At 33.0% G+C, this 22,060-nt stretch overlaps 2 protein-coding genes and 1 long non-coding RNA gene across 7 annotated transcripts in view; 1 reads left to right on the top strand and 2 right to left on the bottom strand.

Moving 5' to 3' along the window:
• Window positions 1-17,235, bottom strand: part of LOC726514 (adenylate cyclase type 6) — a 99,865-nt gene extending 82,630 nt beyond the window's left edge. For 3 of the 4 annotated variants that reach the window (XM_026442278.1, XM_026442279.1, XM_026442280.1), the window contains exons 1-2: window positions 1,896-3,315; window positions 755-918 (exon numbers count right to left, since the gene is read on the bottom strand). In XM_026442278.1, the coding sequence (XP_026298063.1) occupies window positions 755-918; window positions 1,896-1,950 (219 nt within the window). In that variant the 5' untranslated portion in view covers window positions 1,951-3,315. Of the gene's footprint in view, window positions 1-754; window positions 919-1,895; window positions 3,316-16,967 lie in introns of those variants that run through there. The other variant, XM_016913410.2, reaches the window with a different exon arrangement.
• LOC551409 overlaps window positions 1-22,060 on the top strand; it is a 73,422-nt gene that overhangs the window by 41,894 nt on the left and 9,468 nt on the right. The window lies entirely within an intron of this gene.
• Window positions 20,419-22,043, bottom strand: LOC113218938. Its single transcript, XR_003305167.1, has 2 exons — window positions 21,230-22,043; window positions 20,419-20,931 (listed from the first exon to the last, which is right to left on the bottom strand). It is a non-coding gene; the product is annotated as an uncharacterized LOC113218938 (long non-coding RNA).

Below are 22,060 nucleotides of genomic sequence, written 5' to 3'. Positions count from 1 at the left end.
AGAAGATGAGGGAAGACAAAGAAGATATTATAATTAATTATTTTATTACAAATGAAATATATATGAATTGAAAAGTGAGGGTGAAATGATATAAGAAGATAAGGAAGTAAACGAGAGAAATAGAGAGAGAGAGAAGAAATGGAGGAAGATGAGAAAAGACAAAGAAGATATTATAATTAATTATTTTATTAATATTTTTCTTCTCTGAGGAAAGAATTAAGAAATGAAATATATATTAATCGAAAAGTGAGGGTGAAATGAATGTAAGGAGAGGGATAAGGAAGTGTAAACAAGAGAGAGAGACAGAGAGACACAGACAGAAAGAGAGAGAGAGAGAGAGAGAGAGAGAGAGAGAAGAAATGGAGGTCAGAAGATATTATAATTAATTATTTTGTTAATATTTTTCTTCTCTGACGAAAGAATTAAGAGAAAAAATGAAGTATATATGAATCAAAAAGTGAGGGTGAAATGAATTTAAGGAGAGGGATAAGGAAATATGAAACGAGAGAGAAAAGAAGATGAGGGAAGACAAAGAAGATATTATAATTAATTATTTTATCAATATTTTTCTTCTCTGAGGAAAGAATTAAGAGAATAAATGAAATATATATGAATCGAAAAATAAGGTGAAATGAATATAAGAAGAGGGATAAGGAAGTGTAAACGAGAGAGAGAGAGAGAGAGAGAGAGAGAGAGAGAGAGAGAAGAAAGAAAAAGCGGTTTGGCGGGGGAAAGGTGATTAATTACGATTTACCTGGTGACTTCTTCGACTGCTACGAAGGCTGAGTCGATGGCTCCACTCGTGTTTCGGGAATTCGACGCTGTATTTATCCATCTCGATCTTGCGTTCCTTCCTCTTTGCGTGCAGCGATCGAAAGCCTCTATGGGGCGACGCTACTCCATGCTCAGAGGCTACTCCTGTTCAACAGAGAGAAAAAATATTTTCTCAAAACCCTCGTGTTTTCAAAATCATTCTTTGTTGGATATTATTTCTTCTTTTTCTTCTTTCGAATCCTTCGAGTCTCGATGAAAATTACGGTGGAAAGCTTTTCTTCCCCTCCTGTGCCACGCGAGATTGAAACAAAATGAACGTGGACGAAGCAAGTTGATCGTTTTGTTAAATTTTATTAGTAAATTAACGTAGCACAAGAAGGCAAAGCGAAGAAGGAATTCTCAAAAAGACGAAAATGTGGTATTGTAATATTTAATAAACGAGTTCGTTGGTTAAATTTACTTCTTTTTACTCGTAGCAAGAATTTTAATAACGTATTTTTATAATAATGTATGGTGATGCACAAAGGAGATATGTAAAAAAAAAAAAAAAGAAAAATATATATATATATGTACTGATATACATTAAGATTATACTTTATCTGGAAGTGGCAAGTATTTACAGAGCTAATGCGTAACTTTGTGTCATTAGTTTGAGTCGATATATAGTTTCACGACACGTTTGTTACGAAAGTGTGGAATATTAAGTAGAAAAAAAAAGTATCACTGAAAATTGGAAAAATGAAAAATTTTTTCTCGATAATTCATAAATAAGAAAAAATATATCGAATCATAAAACGAATTTGGAAATGAATTTTGCAGAATTAAAATTATTTGTCGAATAATTGCAAAAAATCGTAAAGTACATTTAAAAAAAAGAAAAAAGTAACTAAAATTACCGACGCGTGCACAATTCTTCCTTTGGACTTAACCTCACTCTTAGAAATAATATCAAAAACGAAAAGATTTCCTTTAGATAAATTCCTCGATAAAAGAAAAAAAACACGTTGAATCACTGAAACTGAATTGCAAATGAATTTCGCGAATTAAAAATTACTCGTCGAATAATTGCTAGGAAGAATCATAGAGTAGATTGAAAAAAAAAAAAAAGTAACTAAAATTACCGACGCGTGCATGCAGTTCCTCCTTTAGACTTAACCTCACTCTTAGAAATAACATCAAATTGGGAAAACGAAAGCAAGATTTCCTTCTCGATAAATTCCTCGATAAAAAGAGAAAAAAGAAAAACACGTCGAATTATTAACATAGAGATGAAATCTTCCGAAAGATTGCGAACGATTGAAATTTACTCGTCGAAATAATTGCGACGAAAAGTCATAGAGTATTAAATTAAAAGGAAAAACGAGAAACGAAAAAGTAACTAAAAATTACTGACGCGTGCACCGTCCGTCTTTAGGCTCTGACGAGCTCTCTCTCTCTCCCCCCTCCTCCTCTCCCCATCCCCTCCCCACTCCCACTCCCACTCGTTTCCCCATCACTTCTAGTGAAATTGCACGCTCCACCGGCGCGAAAATCGAATTTCCTCGCGCGTAACATAATCACCGGCGACACGGAACAAGCGGAGACGTATTCGCGTAATAACTGATTCAACCGATCAGCTGGGTTCTCTCCCCCCTCCCCCTTCCTCTTCCCTCTCTCTCCATCTGACTACGCGTATTATTACGTCGCGTAATCGAATCGTTTCGATCAACGGGACGAGATTCAGTAAGTTTGTAAAATCTTCGAATGGATATGGAAATAAAAGAAAAAAATAGTAAAAAGTTGAAAAATGGCGGGAAAAGGATTGATTGTAATGGATGGATGATGTTCGAGAGCGATTGCAAAGTCGATTTGGAAGTTGGGTTGGGAAATTGGATCGAGAAATATATACTTTTACGCGTGTATTTTATTTTTCTTGTAAAATTTCATTTTACGATCGATAATGGAATAAGAATCGAGACGAGAAATTTTGTGGATCGGTGAAAGAACGATGAGATGCATTATATTTTTCGAGCATTGTTTCATTTAATGTTAACGTTTCGTTAAATTTCTATTTCAAAACTTTCAAAAAATTGATCAAAAATACAATGTATACACCATTGTATATCACTGCTTTTTTAAACAGGATTGGATTTCATTGCGATTAAAAATAATCACGCTTTAACAAAATGTACGTATCGATGTTTGAATTTTAAAATCTTAAAAAAAAATTAATCCAGAAACACTTGCACCACATTTAATCGATCACTAAATATTGTTAAATATTTCAATCGTCGAATTGAAATATCGAGCGAAGCTCGCGAGAAAAAAAAAAATATATATAAATCGACGAGGAGAAAGAAGTTAATAGAACTCAATTTCTCGGATTTTTCACGGATCCTTTCACGCCTGGCCCCGTATCGAAAAAATGAAGAAGATTCGAAAGCGTTGCGCTCGAATAACAGCAGAGCAGGGTAAACGCGCCACTCAATTTTGACGTACCTTTGAGCGAGCGAATTCGACGACGGACAGAGACAGACAGATGGACAGAAAGAGAGAGAGACAGACAGAAAGAAGCAGCGAGAAAGAGAGAGAGACAGAAACAGCGAGAAAGAGAGAGAGACAGACAGACAGAAGCAGCGAGAAAGAGAGAGAGACAGAAACAGCGAGAAAGAGAGAGAGACAGATAGACAGAAACAGCGAGAAAGAGAGAGAGAGAGACAGATAGATAAACAGAAACAACGAAACAGAGAGAGAGAGAGAGACAGACAGACAGATAGATAGACAGATAGATAGAGAGATAGAGAGATAGATAGATAGAGATAGAGATAGAGAGAGAGAGAGAGAGAGAGAGAGAGAGAGAGAGAGAGAGAGAGAGAGAGAGAGACAAACAGACAGACAGACAGACAGATAGATAGATAGATAGATAGATAGATAGATAGATAGATAGATAGATAGAGAGAGAGAGAGAGAGAGAGAGAGAGAGAGAGACACAGACAGACAGACAGAGAGATAGATAGATAGATAGATAGATAGATAGATAGATAGATAGATAGAGAGAGAGAGAGAGAGAGAGAGAGAGAGAGAGAGAGAGAGAGAGAGAATAGTGTTTTTCTCGGAATTTTCGGAGAAATTCTGCCAAACTTTGGTGAAAACGAGATGGAAAACGTTCGTCCTCCCCCTCGAGGGAGGGGATGAATCGTCATCCCTTTCGAAAATTCGGTAATATTCCGTGCAAAATGGGTCGGTTTTCCTCGGCTTCCCCTTCCCCCGAATTTTCGCGGCGCTCTCCACGGAACAGAAACAAATTTGCGAGAGCAATTTCACGCGTGATTGCCTCTCGAACCGGAGGAGGAGGAGGAGGAGGAGGAGGAGAGCCCTCGCAGGTGAGCAAAAATGGTCGAGCTATTAAAAGGATGAAAAGAGGGGCGAAGGATATGGACAATTGGGGATTATACGGTTCGAAAAACGAATGGATCGATCGGATATGAAAAAAAAAAATAAATAAAGGAAAAATAGTAAAAAGTTAGAAAATGGCGGGAAAAGGGATTGTAAAAATGGATGGATGGAACGTTCGAAAGCGACGATGTTGCAAATTGTCGATTTGTGGAAGTTGGATTGTCGAATTTTTGGCGGGTGAAAATAAAAGAAGGAAGAAATAGTTGGGGTGTTGGAGAGTCGATGATCATTTCGTGCCGTTCGTACTTTTCGTCGCTTTATCGCCGCTAATTGGACCAAACGATGCACTCCAAGCATCAATTACTGGGATCCGGAACTCGTTTTACATAATTCTTTGCAAACGATCGTATCGATTCTTCTTCTTCTTCTTCTTCTTCTTCGAAAGTTTTGCAGGATGTTAGATAACATCCTTTTCCTTAACCAGCTCATCGTATTCTCAACGTTGATCTTCGAATTTTCCTCGAGGAAAGTTTTACAACTTAACTAACAAATTTTGATAAACTTCTATTCTCTCTCTCTCTCTCTCTTTTAGATTTTCTTCTTCTCGCGCTTTGGAGTTGATTGAAATTGGATGGATCGAACTCGGTGTTGTTTTGAAGAAAATGGTGGAAAATTTGCCAACAACGTGGTTGAATTGTCGATCTAGTTGCGGATACTAGGAGCGTAGTATCGATTCGAGGCCATAGAAATGCATTAATTTTTTAAATTGTGCGACCATTTACAAGTGTCGAGTCTCTTCTTCCATTCTTCGTTTTTAAAAGGGAAATTCAAATCCATCCATGGGCGATGGTTGAGCAACGAGCCGTTTCGTGAAATGCATTCAAAGTGACAAAGTGTTGATAGAGGAAGATGGAGAGGAGGGGAGAGCGGAAGAGGAGAGGTTTCGTCGAAGTTTCGAAGCGGAAAAATTAAAAATAGAAACGGATTTGTTGGCCGGTCCTCGTTTATTTCCTTCCTTCCTTCCTCCCTCTCTCTCTCTCTTATCGCTCATTTTCTATTTCCGTGATTCTTCGAGCTCGACGCTTGACAAGATTTCCTTGGTCGTTCGTCACTTTCGACACGTTTACAGACGATTCGCTCGATTATCGTTAATTAAGAAAATAGTCTGATCATCATCTGTTTCCATCTGTCGAAAGTGCAAAAGGAATTCGAAAATGGTAGCAATTTACGATTAAAGTTAAAGTAATTTTAACTCGTGTTATTTTGAATAACCTAACCTAACTTTTTCATTATATTAAATTTCGAAAGTTGCATAATATCAAAAGGAGATGGAAATTGAAAATATTATAGAATAATTATATATATATAAAATAAAGTTAAATTATTCTCGATATTTTCCATGTCCACCTTCTTTTAATTTTGAAACTTTTGAAATTGTGGTCTAAAGTTAGGTTATTCAAAATAATACGATATAAAATTACAAGAAATAAAGTTAAATCTCGAAAAATAGAAAATTAAAATTATTCTCTTATTTTAATTTTGCGAAACTTTCGAAATTATGTACTCTAAGATTAGATTATTAAAATTATTAAAATAGCACGATATAAGATTATAAGAAATAAAGTTTCATCAATAAAAAAAAAAAATCTAATTTCTCGAAGAATAGAAAATTAAAATTATTCTCTCATTTTAATTTTGTGAAACTTTCGAAAATATATGATTAGATTATTCAAAGTAGCACAATATAAAATTATAAGAAATAAAGTTTCATTATAAAAAAAAAAATTCTCGATATTTTTAATTTTCATTTTCTTTTAATTTTGTGAAACTTTCGAAGTTATGTGATCTAAGATTAGGTTATTCAAAATAGCACAATATAAGATTATAACAAATAAAGTTTCATTATGAAAAAAAAAAATTCTCATAAAATAGAAAATGATTAAAATTATTCTCGATATTTTTAATTTCCATTTTCTTCTAATTTTGTGAAACTTTCGAAATTATATGATTAGATTATTCAAAGTAGCACAATATAAAATTATAAGAAATAAAGTTTCATTATAAAAAAAAAAAATTCTCGTAAAATAGAAAATTAAAATTATTCTCTTATTTTAATTTTGTGAAACTTTCGAAATTATGTGATCTAAGATTAAGTTATTTTATTTATTAATTTTCTTCTAATTTTGTGAAACTTTCGAAATTATGTGATCTAAGCTTAGGTTATTCAAAATAGCACAATATAAGATTATAACAAATAAAGTTTCATTATGAAAAAAAAAAATTCTCGTAAAATTAAAATTATTCTCGATGTTTTTAATTTCCATTTTCTTCTAATTTTGTGAAACTTTCGAAATTATGTGAGGTTAGGTTATTCAAAATAACACGATATAAAATTATAAGAAATAAAGTTAAATCTCGAAAAATAGAAAATTAAAATTATTCTCTTATTTTAATTTTGTGAAACTTTCGAAATTATGTGATCTGAGGTTAGATATTCAAAGTAGCACGATATAAGATTACAAGAAATAAAGTTAAAGTTTCATTATGAAAAAAAAAAAATTATACTACTTTCGAATTTCTCGAAAAATTAAAATTATTCTCGATATATATATATATATATATACACACAAAATAGAATCTTAATCTAGCTTTTCAAGCTTGGTTTGAAACAATTTCTCTTCTACTTGGTGGAATAACCGATAAGAGGAGAAAAGGATGGATGGTCGCGAGGAGACACGCTTTAAGGAACAAGGAACGACCCTGGAACGACGGGAGAAAGTATTGTCAGCGGACGAAAGGAGTCGATCGAGTCGAGTAGAATAGAGGGAAAAGGATTTTCGATATCGAGTAGCAGAGAGGCGAGTCGTTGTGAAGAACTGTCGAGGACCATTCAAAGATTCCAATTTGTCCTTCACCGCCTTGGCATTCCGGATATATACGTACGATAACTCGAGAAAGTTGAGGGAAGAAAAAAAAAGAAAGAAAAAAATTAGCAAAAAATGTCTTCTCTCCTTCCAAGTGAAATATTTTCTTCTTTTTTCTTTTCTTTTTTTTCCATACGATTAAATTTATTTATTCAAACGAGGAATAAATAAATTGAAGAATAATAATAAAGCTTAATTTTTGGAATTTGAAAGTCGATGGATTTTTTTTTTTCCATCCAAGATTCAAGAGATAAAAATAGTTGGAAAAAAAAATTTAATTAGACGGCTTACGAGATAAGCGTGGAGCAAGCGTGTTTAACAAGTGTGTCCACACTATCAAGCAATCAGAACACCATCGTTGATTACACGATTACGTAATAAAGAGGACAGGGACTGACATGCCAAATAATTCCCATTACCTCGTCAGGGATCAATGAAAAAATTATAGGAAATTGGGCTAATTATCGCAATCGGGTACAAACGATGCAAAATCGAGTTTCAAATTTATTTATCCATTCGTAGAATAATATGAAAAAAAGAAGATCTTCCATTGCGTCGAAAATTCTACTTTCTATTTCTATTTTTTTTTTCTCATCTTCCAAATATCACTCTTTTATAAAATAAAAGAAAAATGTACGAAAAATTCACACGTCAAAATTCAATGGTAAAACTTTAATTTTAAACAAAAATACACGCGTCAAAATACTTGAACGTCCATCTTTGACGCGTTAATAATTACTTTTCTTCGTTCGCAAGATTTCTAAATCGACCAATTTCCTGGCAACAATACATCCGTAACCTAACCTGACCTAACCTAACCTATAATTGAGATTCAATCGGGATGAATCCAATCAACCGACAGGGGAACTCGACTTCCGGCCAGGTGGCGTAGCACGAGGGATCGAACATCGTCGCGCCTGCAATTATCCTGGACCTCCGTCAATTCACCGCATTCAGAGAAACTGCGGTTTTGCGTCGACAATGACGCCATCACGAAAATCTCGGCGGCCGGTTAACGATAATGCAATGAAGTTTGAGATATTTTTCTCGAATGGAAAAATTTTGGTATTTTTTTTTTTAGTAATTTGGTATTCGAATTTGAAAGTTCGATTTGTTAATTTAATTTTTCGAAAATGAGAAGAGGAATATATTGGTGAATTTTACTTGGAATTTGTCGTCCATGCTTTTTGGAATATTTTAATATTCTAATTCGAAGGCAATTTTCTTTTTCTTTTATTTTGTTAATTAATTGTATTAATTTTGAGAAGAGAAATGTGGAATGCGAAATTTTATCCGGAATTTGTCGCCAGCTTCGAGTGTTTTAGTTTTATCAAGTAGTAATTTTAAATTTGAAAGCGATTTCTTGTATCGATCTAGTTTTTTTTTTTTGTAACCAAGTTCGATAAACATTGAGAACTCGACAATCCAATGTTCAATGAATTTTAATTGAAATTTGTCATTAACTACATTTGCTTCGTGAGCGTGTTTTAGTTTAGTTTTTATTAATAGTCGTATCGAAATTCGAAAACGATTTCTTTGTATTAATTCGGTTTTTCGAACGAGTGTAACGAAGTTTTATAAACATGGAGAAATATCCAATTTTGATGAACTTTTTTTATCCTCGAATTCTTCATTAACCTCATCTTTTTCGAGCGTTTTAGTTTTGTCGATGGTCGTTTCCAATTTAAAAGCGATTTTTTTTTTTTTTTTTTTTTAATCCCGTTTAAACGAGCGCGATGAAATTTACGTTGCGTTGAAATATTTTTCGCGAGAAACAACGGGAATATCGGTGTTTATGTAATGATCGTTCTAATTTGAAAAACGAATTTTCGATATAATAAAATTACGGGTTTACGATTACGTTGGAATTGGTTTGTTTGAAAAGTTTTTAGGGAAATTCTCTGCGTCTTCCTAGGGATATTTTCAAAACTCTCCAATTTCGTCCCAATTGAAAATTTAATTTGACCGGATGGGTGAATGAAAAGCGTGCGGTGGCATGGATATTTTGATATTTTGATATTTCGCGTTTAAGAGACGATAGAGTGCAATTGTTTATACGATCAGAGTGAATTTTGAACGGTGATGCTCGTCCAAGCGTTTTGATATTTCGTTAGAGGTTATTCGTTTTTCGTATCGCTCATCTACCGCGGCGAATTTCCTCGTATAACCTCGTATAATAAAAATAAAAATGTATTGTTCGTATTTCACGAGCCGGTGCGCTCGTTTAATTGCTGTCGCCCAATTAAACGCAAACCCCGGTTCCAAAATACGCGAAACATTGCTAAAAACACGAAAGCTGGTTAAATATATCTTCTAATTATCATCCAAACAACCGTCCACCTTTTCTTTCCTCTCCTTTCCTTCTAAAAAATTCATATATTCCCTCTCGCAACGTATACTCTCTCTCTCGTCCTCTCATCTCGATAAAAGTTTGATTTTTTTTTATTATCATTATTTTTCATCGTTGCTGATTAATTTTGCAAATTAATAGAAATCAATAAATTCCAATAAATTGGATTGGAACACTCGCACAACTTCGATAATCGATTAATCTATCCGTTAATTTTTCTAGTGATCCCTAGACAAAAAAAATCAACAAATATCTCTAATATCCTCATAATTCTCTTCTCGCCACTTAATAACGAATAAGGAATAAACCAATACGTTTCTCTACAATAAATTACAACGAAAATTAACAAAGAGGATGCAAAAAAAATTAAAAAATATTTACAAAAAGAAAATACCCTAAGTCATTTTTCATCGTTATTGATTAATTTTACAAATTAATAGAAATCAATAAATTTCAAGAAACTGTGCGAATAACGAGCTTTCATAATCGATTAATCTATCCGTTAATTTTTCTAGTGATCCCTAGATAAAAAAAATCAACAAATATCTCTAGAATCCTCATAATTCTCTTCTCGCCACTTAATAATAAATAAGGAATAAACCAATACGTTTCTCTACAATAAATTACAACGAAAATTAACAAAGAGGACGCAAAAAAAATTAAAAAATATTTACAAGAAGAAAATACCCTAAGTCATTTTTCATCGTTATTGATTAATTTTACAAATTAATAGAAATTAATAAATTTCAATAAACTGTGCAAATAACGAGCTTCAATAATCGATTAATCTATCTTTTAATTTTTCTAGTGATCCCTAGACAAAAAAAATCAACAAATATCTCTACAATCCTTATAATTCTCTTCTCGCCACCTAATAACGAATAAGGAACAAAGCAATACATTTCTCTACAATAAATTACAACGAAAATTAACAAAGAAGACGCAAAGAAAATTAAAGAATATTTATAAAAAGAAAAAATCCTAAGTCATTTTTAACTTTCTCCAAGAATTCGTACTGTGTATATATATATTCGTCTTATAAGAATGAATCCCGTTTATCAGAGAATAAATTATGAAAGAGTCTTCCCTTACATGTTATTCGCGTAACCAATGCCGATTAAAATCGAAACGGTGACGGAGAGTGCAAGTACTCTGATGGTCCCTCGACGAGAAAGCATTGCCCGATCAAAGCTCGCTCTATTCCACTTGCGCACGAGTGCACGATCTTTTCCACCGCTACCGCTATCCGATTCCAAATTCACTCTCGTATGAATATATAACATCCACGAATAAAATCCTTACACCCAACGATTATACTCGAATATTCGATGATCAATTAACAAACGTTTCGAAAGTTGAGATGCATACTCATCACGATCCTGAACAAATAAATTAAACGAACCTTTACATCGATAATGTACAACAGTCTTCATTTATTTTTCTATTTTAAATTACTTCTCATTTTTTCTCACTTTTTCTTTTCTTCTTTCCTCGACATCTCTCTCTCTCTCTCTCTTTCTTCTCTCTTCTTTGTTATTCTTTCCAATTCGTGCGATATCGCTAAATTTTCCTTCCATTCTCTTTTCATTCTCTCTTTATCCATCCATCACTGGCCACTTTCGTTGCCTTCAACTTCACCGTTATTATTTTGTCATCAAGGGGGCATGACGATGGCAATGAATAGCGTGTTCTAGAAACGCGTTTCCACGAATTTTTGAACGGAGAAAGAGGAGGAGAGGAGGAGGAGGAGGAGATTGGCCGATATTTATATGCTAATTTATACGCGAACCGGAAACGGTCGGCAAGGGTGGTTCGGTCTCGAGATTAAAATACCTTGACGCGCAAACTGTATTAATTTGGCGGATCCTATTACGCCGTAACGATATACGCCTCCCTCTGTGTCCGTGGTATGTATCATAATTCGGCATGATAAGTTGTTGCCGATCCTGAATTGAATGAATTATTCTTCCTCTTTTAATTCGTCATAGAAATTTAGATTACTTAGATTACGTGTCGAGTAAAATCGTGGAACGAAGATGCTCCTTTCAAAATCTAGCAATCTTTTTTCGAATTATTCGAATCATCGAGTGGAATTAAATATAATTATTTTATTTATTTTATTAATTCTATTAATATTTTTCTTCTCTGAGAAAAGAATTAAGGGAAGAAATGAAATATATATGAATCGAAAAGTGAGGGTGAACGAGAGAAAGAAGAAATGGAGGTTAGAAGATGAGGGAAGACAAAGAAGATATTATAATTAATTATTTTATTAATTATTAATATTTTTCTTCTCTATCAGGAAAGAATTAAGAGAATAAGTAAAACATATATGAATCGAAAAGTGAGGGTGAAATGAATATAAGGAGAAGGATAAGGAACTGTATCTCTGTAAACGAGAGAGAGAAAGAAGAAATGGAGAGAATGGTCAGAAGATGAGGAAAGACAAAGAAGATATTATAATTAATTATTTTATTAATTTTTTTATTAATTATTAATATTTTTCTTCTCTGTGAGGATGAAATGAATATAAAGAGAAGGATAAGGAAGTGTAAATGAGAGAGAGAAAGAAGAAATGGAGGAAAATGAGGGAAGACAAAGAAGATATTACAATTAATTATTTTATTAATTTTTTTATTAATTATTAATATTTTTCTTCTCTGTGAGGATGAAATGAATATAAGGAGAAGCATAAGGAACTATAAACGAGAGAGAAGAAGAGAGAGAAAGAGAGAAGAAATGGAAGAAGATGAGGGAAGACAAAGAAGATATTATAATTAATTATTTTATTAATATTTCTCTAAGGAAAAAATTAAGAAATGAAATAAATATTAATCGAAAAGTGAGGGTGAAATGAATGTAAGGAGAGGGATAAGGAAGTGTAAACGAGAAAAAGAGAAGAAATGGAGGTCAGAAGATGAGGTAAGACAAAGAAGACAAAAGAGGGAGGAACGCAAGAAGGGGGGGGGGTAGAGGATGTAATAAGAAACTGGAGGAAGCGTGTAATAAAAGAGATATTAGAAGGAAGAAGACGAAATTATATATAGGGGGCAGCCAGGGTATTTGCCCAGTCCTTCAAAAACCAACACATTCCTAACTAACTAACTAAGATTGGGGGTAACAAGTGGGATAAATTGCGGCATCTCGTCGCCTACTAATTAGAGCACTAAGCCAACTACCGCCACCACTAATCATCCAGAGCTTTTCTTGACCTTGATTCTCTTCCCTCTTCCCTTTATCGCCTTCTTCTTCCCCCCCAGCACGCAAGTTATTTCTTCTTCTTAATTTCTTTTCCGCCCCCTCTCGAAATTTTCAGACTTTTCTTCTTCTTCTTCTTCCTCTTCCTCTTCTTCTTTCTTCGTCTTGTAAATTTAAGAAAATCGCAGCTTTTGCAATTGGATTCAGAAGAAATGTCAAATATTCAAACGTGTTTCTTTGTACACGTTTTAAAGAAGAAATTGAAGAATCGAAAAGGGTAGTAAGAATAACTGAGAAGTGGACAATAAAAATGGAGAGACAGTTGGAAAATGATGAATAACTCTAGAAATGGAGATGGATAATTTTGCTTGTTTGTTTCTTTTATCATTAATTATTACGTAGAGAGAGAGAGAGAGAGAGAGAGAGAGAGAGAGAGAGAGAGAGAGAGAGAGAGAGGCAACGATAAATTGCCATATAATCCATATACGAAACAGAAATTCGCGTTTAACTTAATTTCGACGATTATTCTATAATATAGGGATAAGTTAACACTGTCTTCCTAAATTTTATCATTCTCAGAATTTTATCAACTTGACAAAATTAATTGCTTCCCAATTGAGGGATTTAAATTTCAAATTTTGACGTGGACGATGTTTTAAAAAATAAGAATATTATATAAGAAATTATTATAAATGCTGTTTTCAAGCAAATCAGACATCCATTTGTATTTTCTTCGACTAAAAATTTCATGCATTCATAGCTGGGGTACAAACATCCTGATTTTTGTTTGTAAATATTTCCGTGGGAGGGGAGGATTATCCCGAATCGATCGGTGTAAACGAGGGATCGCCATTTGGGGGAGGGAGGGGGAAAAAAATAGGATTTCGAGCGGAATATAAATTGTAATATACGCAGAAATCGATTTTTTAAAGCTTTATCGCGACGAAGGGGTGGCGCACAGCAGATTAGTTTGGAAATATTCTCCGTCACCTCCGTGCACCTCGACAGGTCAATTTTTATTCTTAATAATCTGCAACACGGCGAAAATAATTTCCCCCTCTCCCCAATTGTTTCCACGAGAAAATGTCATTTTCTCGAAAGGAATTCGTTATCGAACGAATTCTAAATTAATACACGTGTATTTTTTTATATATAAATTAACGTTTCTTCGCGAGAAAAATGAATAGATAGAATAAAATAAATAATATTCTTTTCTTTCAACAGCCGAAGAATTTCGAGCGTATTCGACATCTGGTTCCAATTAGAAAAAAAAGAAAAGAAAAGAGGGATATTTTCGAAATTTCGTTGAAATATAATTCCCTTCGTGATTGATTGCGATCCAAGCTTGGTGGACATTTAACGAAGCACCAGCTATCCTCGATGCCTATAGTTAGCACGAGCCATTCTATACTGTTTAAGAGAAGAAAAACTTGATAAATCCATTTTTATCGATTCTTTTTCGCGTAATCCAGTTGAATATGCATAATAATTCTAACGTTTAAAATTGGGAAATGCATCGAATCATCTCATCTCTGTCTAAAATATCCTTGTATTATATTATAAATTGAAAAAGAAAGAAAGAAAGAAATAGGGAAAAATTCAAAATCGTAGCAATTTTTTAATGCAATTAAAATAATCGGCGAGGAAAGAACGATAATTACGAAACGAATTATCTCGGTTAATTTAATTTCGTCAAGGCTCGTTCTTCTTCTCGATTATCCTGTACGTGATGCGATCGAGAGATTAAACGCTACTATAACACTGTATCGATACCTATGATCGTGAGGGATTTAACGAGGGTCCAACCAATTAGGGACGTGAAAAGGACGGTTATTAAACGTCGGTTGTCGATCAACGGTCAATAATAGACCGCGTATATATATGTGTATATACGTATACAACACTGTTTATTCGATTCCATTATGGTGGATGCATACAACTGGACTGCCAATCGCAGCGAAAACCGGCCTTTTCCCCTGCGAGAGACCGTATCCAACTTTGACAGGGTGAATTGAAACGGTGACATAATCGTGACAAGGTTGAAGCATCGGCCGAAACACGTGACTCGAGCCTCCTCTAGGGACTATCCTCGATCCCTAACCATCCTCCTTTGCACGACGCTGTTGCAGTGAGAGAAGAGGATAACAATAATATAATATAATCAACGAATTTTTAACAAGTTGAGTTGCTCGAAGTGACTTTGTTTTCGATATTTTTTTAACTAGTTACTTTTTCATTTTTAACTAGGTTAACGGTTAGTTATAATATCTCGGTTACTAAGAATTGAAAGAAAATAATAATTTGAATATTACTTCGTCGATTTTTGTTTACGAGAGTGGTTTTTAATCTATTTTTTATATCTATTTTATATAATCAACGAATTTTTAACAAGTTGAGTTGCTCGAAGTGATTTTGTTTTCGATATTTCGATATTTTTTAATTAGTTACTTTTCCATTTTTAACTAGATTAACGTCTATAATATCTCGGTATAACGTCTCTATATCTCCACACTCATCACACTCCTCTAAAAAAATCCCTCGCTAAAATTCTTCAAATCTCGTTCCTTTCCGAGAGATTTTTTGCAGATCCTTTTTCTCGAGAAAAAAAAAAATATTTCACTTTTCTTTACTTCTCACGCTCGATGAATTTCGAAATATAAGTATGGATAATAGGGAAGGTATGAGAGTTTATTATGATTTTTTAAAAAAAGGAAGTTGAGTTGCTCGAAGTGACTTTGTTTTCGATATTTTTTTAACTAGTTACTTTTTCATTTTTAACTAGGTTAACGCCTAGTTATAATATCTCGATTTATTACTATTACTAAGAATTGAAAGAAAATAATAATTTGAATATTACTTCGTCAATTCTTGTTTACGAAAATGATTTTCAATCTATTTTTTATATCTATTTTATATAATCAACCAATTTTTAACAAGTTGAGTTGCTCGAAGTGACTTTGTTTTAGAAATTTTTCAACTAGTTACTTTTCCATTTTTAAATAGATTAACGCTTAGTTATAATATCTCGGTTACTAAGAATTGAAAGAAAATAATAATTTGAATATTACTTCGTCAATTTTTGTTTACGAGAGTAGTTTTTAATCTATTTTTTATATCTATTTAATCTATTTTTTATATCTATTTAATCTATTTTTTATATCTATTTTATATAATCAACGAATTTTTAATAAGTTGAGTTGCTCGAAGTGACTTTGTTTTCGATATTTTTTCAACTAGTTACTTTTCCATTTTTAAATAGGTTAACGCCTAGTTATAATATCTCGGTTACTAGATAGACTTAAGAATTGAAAGAAAATAATAATTTGAATATTACTTCGTCAATTCTTGTTTACGAAAGTGGTTTTTAATCTATTTTTTTATATCTATTTTACATAATCAACGAATTTTTAACAAGTTGAGTTGCTCGAAGTGACTTTGTTTTCGATATTTCAACTAGTTACTTTTTCATTTTTAAATAGGTTAACGCCTAGTTATAATATCTCGGTTACTAGATAGACTTAAAAATTGAAAGAAAATAATAATTTAAATATTATTTCGTCAATTCTTGTTTACGAGAGTGGTTTTTAATCTATTTTTTTATATCTATTTTACATAATCAACGAATTTTTAACAAGTTGAATTGCTCGAAGTGACTTTTTCGAAATTTTTATAACTAGTTACTTTTTCATTTTTAACTAAATTAAATATCTCGGTTACTAAGAATTGAAAGAAAATAATAATTTGAATATTACTTCGTCAATTCTTATTTACGAGAATGGTTTTCAATCTATTTTTTCTGTCTTATATATATATATATATATATATATATATATATATATATATATATATATATAAAGTATTCTAGAAAACTACGGAAAAACAAGTTGTCGAACAACTTGTTAATTTCTGTAGTTCCGTTTTAAAAAAAATTTCGCGATAAAAATAGAAGCAAGGTTGAGGAGGAGGAGGTGTTAAGTATCGGTTACATCGTTCGGAGGAGAAACTCATTAGCTCGCTCTTATTATTACAATTTTTCATTTAACCGCCGACTGCGCGGTTTCGAAGGAACGATTAATTTTCCTTTCAAAACTGACGGAACAGGAAAAACAAAGAAAAAAAAAAAAGAAAAAGAGAAGAAACGTCGGAAATTTTTTTTTAATTTTTAACCATCGCTCGAATTAAAAATCGATCGACTTTTCGCACGGATCATCATCCGTGCCGACTTCTTTTCTTTTTTCTTTTTTCCTTAAATCAAAGAGAGACGCGTCGAATTTCGAAGAAATCGGCGGACGCGCACGATTAACGAATCGTCGCGCTAATCGGCGATAAAACTCGAGCGTTCTTACCTTGCCTCGACCCTCGATCTTGACACGCTTCTCATTCCCAGCCCTCTCGAGATCGCCCCTTTCACGAAGATCTCTCTCCCCGCATCGATCTTCCTCCACGAGGATCTTCCATATTCACGCTCCTTTCTTCCACACTCATCACACTCCTCTAAAAAAAATCTCGTTCCTTTTTCTCGAGAAAAAAAAAAAAGTATTTCACTTTTCTTTACTTCTCACCCTCGATGAATTTCGAAATATAAGTATAATGGATAATAAGATATGAGAGTTTATTATTGATTTTTTAATTGATTTTTTAAAAAAAAAAAAGGAAAATTATTCGTGGATTTTTGAAAGAGAAGAGAGAAGAAGGAGGAGGATAGAATAATGGGAAATTATTTTTCTTATGTTTCACAGGAATCGAAACGTTGGGTGGCGATCCACGGAATGCGAATCATGCACACGTCAGTGGCTGGAACAAAGGGTCGAATTGCACACGACGGCAACTTGGCAATTAGGCCTTAAACGAGCCTCGTCGAGCTCTCTATTCCATTCCGCTTGCTGTCCAACATCGGTGATGTTGCTCCATACGATTCCACTTGTGCCCTTTCAACTCCCCACGCCCTTTCAACCCCGTTTCACGAATTCGTTGAATTGGTGGTTTCTGAGGAAAGGGGGGAGGAAGGGGAGAGCCCCCTCTCTCTCGTTTTGGAAATCAAAGCTTCTCAATCTTTTCAACTTTTTTTCTCCATAATCTCTAATTCTCTATTTCTATCTTAAAATTAAAAAAAAGAAACAGCACTGATCGATCGATTCGAAGTTCAATTCACTCGGTGGAACGATCTCGAGAAATTTAAAATTCGTACTTTGGAAATCCTCGAAGAAACCATCTCCAAGAAAAATCTTTTCAAAAAGAAAAATTGTCGAGATTCGACAAGGGAAGGAAACTTTTCATCGGGATCACAGAAGAACTCGAAGACGATCGAAATTTTGTGAGGAACAAACAAACTCGTCCACAGCTTCCCCTGTTTATTTATTTTTCTTTTGCATTCGGTGGAAAAATCATATAATAATTTCGATATCGACTCCTCGTGGTTTTAACCGGCAGGGTTTTTATCGGCGACGCACTTTTCCTCCGGGAGAAGGAGGAAGGGGGCGAGAGGCGGACGACGACGCGTCTCGGACGAGTGCCGCGCGCAGACTAAATCTCGCGGCGCGGGTCCCGCACGAATTCACCGCACGCCGTGTGGTGTGCGCAGGACTCGATGCGCCATGCGTCCCACGCCTACTACACCCCTCACCACTCGCCACCCCCTCGCTCAACGTTAACCCGTTTCGTCTTGCCGTTCAACTGGCTGACACCGATTAAATAAGTGGAGGCGAATTGTTTGCCGCGCGCGCGCGCGTGCGTGCGTGTTTGTGAGGGGGGAGGAATGGAATCGGAGTGTGATCGTTTGAAAATAATTGTTTGGAAGTGGGATTAATTGTTAATTAAGTTTGTTGGTGAGTATAGGCGTGTAACGATTGTTAGTCTATTTGGGAAGCAAGATGTGATTTATTGAAGGTAAGATAGATCGTAAGAAAAAAAAAATAGATGGATGAAATATATATATAAGGATGATTATAGGTTATAGGAGATTATTCTATCGCGTGAAAATGAAATACTCGAATTATCGCGCTTACGTAACATTTGATCGAGGATTTAAACGACGAAAGTTTCTAACGGTTTTTCACGCGTTAAGTGACCGGCTGTCGATAACGCGTTCGTAAAATTTTACTTTTACGTTTAAAAACTCTTCGAACTTGATTTTCTCGAAAATGAAGCTTCGAATGGAAAAAATGTTGTTGCAAATATATTGTATATTTAAATGATTCGGATATCCTTCATTTAAATGTCTCGATTTACATTTAATTACGTATACACATAAGAGAAACGTTATATTATAATTCTTACTTTTTTATGCAAAGGGTCAATCATTAATATTGATATCTGTATTTCCAACCGATATCACGCTCTTTCTTTTGGTCAAATAAATAATAAATCGAAGGATTGATCGTTCGAAAAAATAATGTTGCGATTGAAAATTTCTTTTTCAATATGTAAAATATAAAATTCACGATAAGTGAAATTCTCTCATGTCCTGAATAGAAACAAATGATAAATCTAATCTAAAGATCTAACGTAATTGATCGATCTTTCATTCGGAAAAAAAATTAAATTGATTCATTATGCAATGAGTGCAATGATTTGAGTAATTGTAGCAAATTTCAATGAATAAAAATGTTAGTAAAAAACGATGTTGCGAATATTAAAAAACGAATTATCTTGATTAAAATTAAGTAACGTGATGAAATCATTTAATTACAGATGCATAAATTTATTTTTTCATACGAAGCATACGAAATTCATAAAATATTTTAAATATAGATTAGTTTTTAAATAATTTACAAATTCGAGTGAAATTTATTTCGAATAATTATTCCAAGTAATTAATTTATTTTAATTGTTTTTATTTGATTAAAGGAGTCTAAAATAGAATAATAAAAAAAAATATTATTCTCAGCCATGAATTGGATCGAGTTTCAAATTTTAAAAATAAATGCAATTTAAAAAGAATTGTAATAATTGATTTATATATTGTTTGAAATAATGATGTTTGTTTTACACAAACAATTTTTCTCCAAGTTATATAAATAATAATAATATTTCCCTTCATATTTCATTGAATAAGTTTTTGTTGCACATCCACACACATAATTCTATTTATTTTTACAAATTTTATTTTTATTCGCTGCAATGATAAATTTTATAAATTAATTAATAATAATCTAAAGCAGAGTTAATTTGAAAATAATTTTATTTAATACGTGTTATTTGTTACTTGAAACGAAACGCGTCCAATTCTAGTCGAAACGTGATTTGAATTTGCTCGCGAGAATTTTGGCGAGGATTGTAACAAGAAACGTGGTCTTTAAACTAGATACATTTATGAGCTGGTGTCTCTAATATCCGTTATTCTGGTCTTTTGGTACACAGACAGGACTTAGATTTATTTGTAGATCGTTTCTTCTTGAACGGATAATATCTCAAGGAATATAATTTGAACTGGATATATTTATAAAATGCATCTACTTATAATCTTAATATCACAGCATGCGTATAACTGAATTCTCAAAGGGACGAGATTAAAGTATCGGTTTCTTCTTGTGAATCCTGCTTTTTCATATCCCAGAAAATATGATTTAAATTGGATACATCATCGTTCCGCCTTTGAACCCAAGTCTATGCAACTTGAATTATAAAGTGACTAATACTTTCAAGATATTGAGTTTGTTTTAAATATAAATGTAAAGTGTAAGAAGAGATGTAAGAGTATTAAGCGTTGTATCCTTAATTTTTCAAAAGGTACTACTTCTTTCAAAAGATTTCATGAGTATAGAAAAAATTAATTTACCAACAAAAGATGAACAAACATCAAGAAGATGATTCTGTTCAAAAAATCATAGCCTATTATTCTTCTTCTTCAATCCTTCATTCTAATTTTTGTTGAAGATTGATTCTTAAAAAAAGAAAAAAGATTTATCAGTACCAGGAAAAATGAATCTTTGTCCCTGATAATAGGAACAAAGATGAATGACATCAAAAAGATGGAATGGATTGGAAAACGTATGGGGATTGTTCAATTTTCCATCTGATTAAAATCATCATTTTAAATATAACAGTCATGTTAAAGAAGCATGTCTGCTGCTTTAACTGATCGTGTTAACCCAGTTCTTATCGATTCCTCTCATAATGTGTGTTATACTCCTTGTCGTGCCCACTCTTTCCCTTTTACTGGTCGAATTCAATGAACGTCCCATTTCTGATTGCCGCGCTCCAATTTCATGCTCCCTCTTGATCGTGAATTATACGTCTGAAAACCGTATCCTTCAGTTTCTTCTTCGAAATGAATCTTGATTATCTCTTTTCGAGACGATCGAACATCTTCTAAAATGGAAAATTAAAATCAAATTGGAGAAAGAATGATGATGAAAGATTTGATTTGATTCGATTTGAAAGAAAGAAAAAATGAAGTTAATAATTTGAAAACAAGAGTTTGGGGAAGGAGGAGAAAGATGAAATGGATGTCGTTCATATTCCGTTAGTTCAATTGAATTCTTGTTAGTTTAATTGAAACGTAAGCAAATCCAATTAATCAAGATTGATCTTTCTCATTGGTTGCACCGTGGAATTTTGATAGGATTCGTAATTGACGAAGTTTACAGTCGACATTATCCTTGCGTACCTTTGATCACTGTTTCAACTTCCATTTCTCTTGAATCTTGGATGGAATATTAAAGAGGCAAAGTGTCGAAGTCGTTTAAAGTCGTATCTCGGTTGAAATAATAATAAATAAATGATAAAAAGTTATATTTTCGTTTCTTAATATCATCTGGAATTTTAAATTCATAAAAATTCAATTATACTTTCCGAAAATTTCCCGCCAATCGTACATTTGCAATCTTCAATTTGTAAAAGTTAGGTTAGAATTCGGAAATTTTTCGCTATTCAAAAGAATTGACAGTAATTTTCCATTTTATGAAATTATTAATTGACATAAATTGTTAATTAGATATGAATAAATGAATTTTTTTATATTGAATTATATTTAATATTTCCGAAATAAAGAAATAGTTCATTAACTTTATTTTCGATCGAATGCACGCCGATAGAAATTTTCAGAGCGCGTAATTGAATTATCCCGTCGATTCGATCATTGATTTCTCGTCTTTGTAACGTAATATTAATATAGACATAGAAAATAATTACTTTTAAAAAATGAAAGAAACGTGAAACAAATCTGTTGGCGACATTCATCAAACTACAATTAATAATTCATTATTTTCACAAGTAATTTGTCGGAAAACGAAACATATTCTCCGCTCTCCTATGTTGTTCACAATTACTGTTATTGCGCATGCGCGACTTCAGGATCGTTTTCTGTCATGGTGATCCATGGTACACTCGACGTTTAAAACATTCAGAAATTTATTGCCAATTGTAATGATAAAAAAATTTACAAATTTTTATATTTAAAATATTTAAATATTCATCGTGAAATACACACATATATATA

The sequence above is a fragment of the Apis mellifera genome, linkage group LG8 (assembly GCF_003254395.2).
Source record: "Apis mellifera strain DH4 linkage group LG8, Amel_HAv3.1, whole genome shotgun sequence".
Lineage (NCBI taxonomy): Eukaryota > Metazoa > Arthropoda > Insecta > Hymenoptera > Apidae > Apis > Apis mellifera.
The sequence above is the reverse complement of the archived record's forward strand: the minus strand, read 5'-3'. Positions and strand labels throughout refer to the sequence as shown.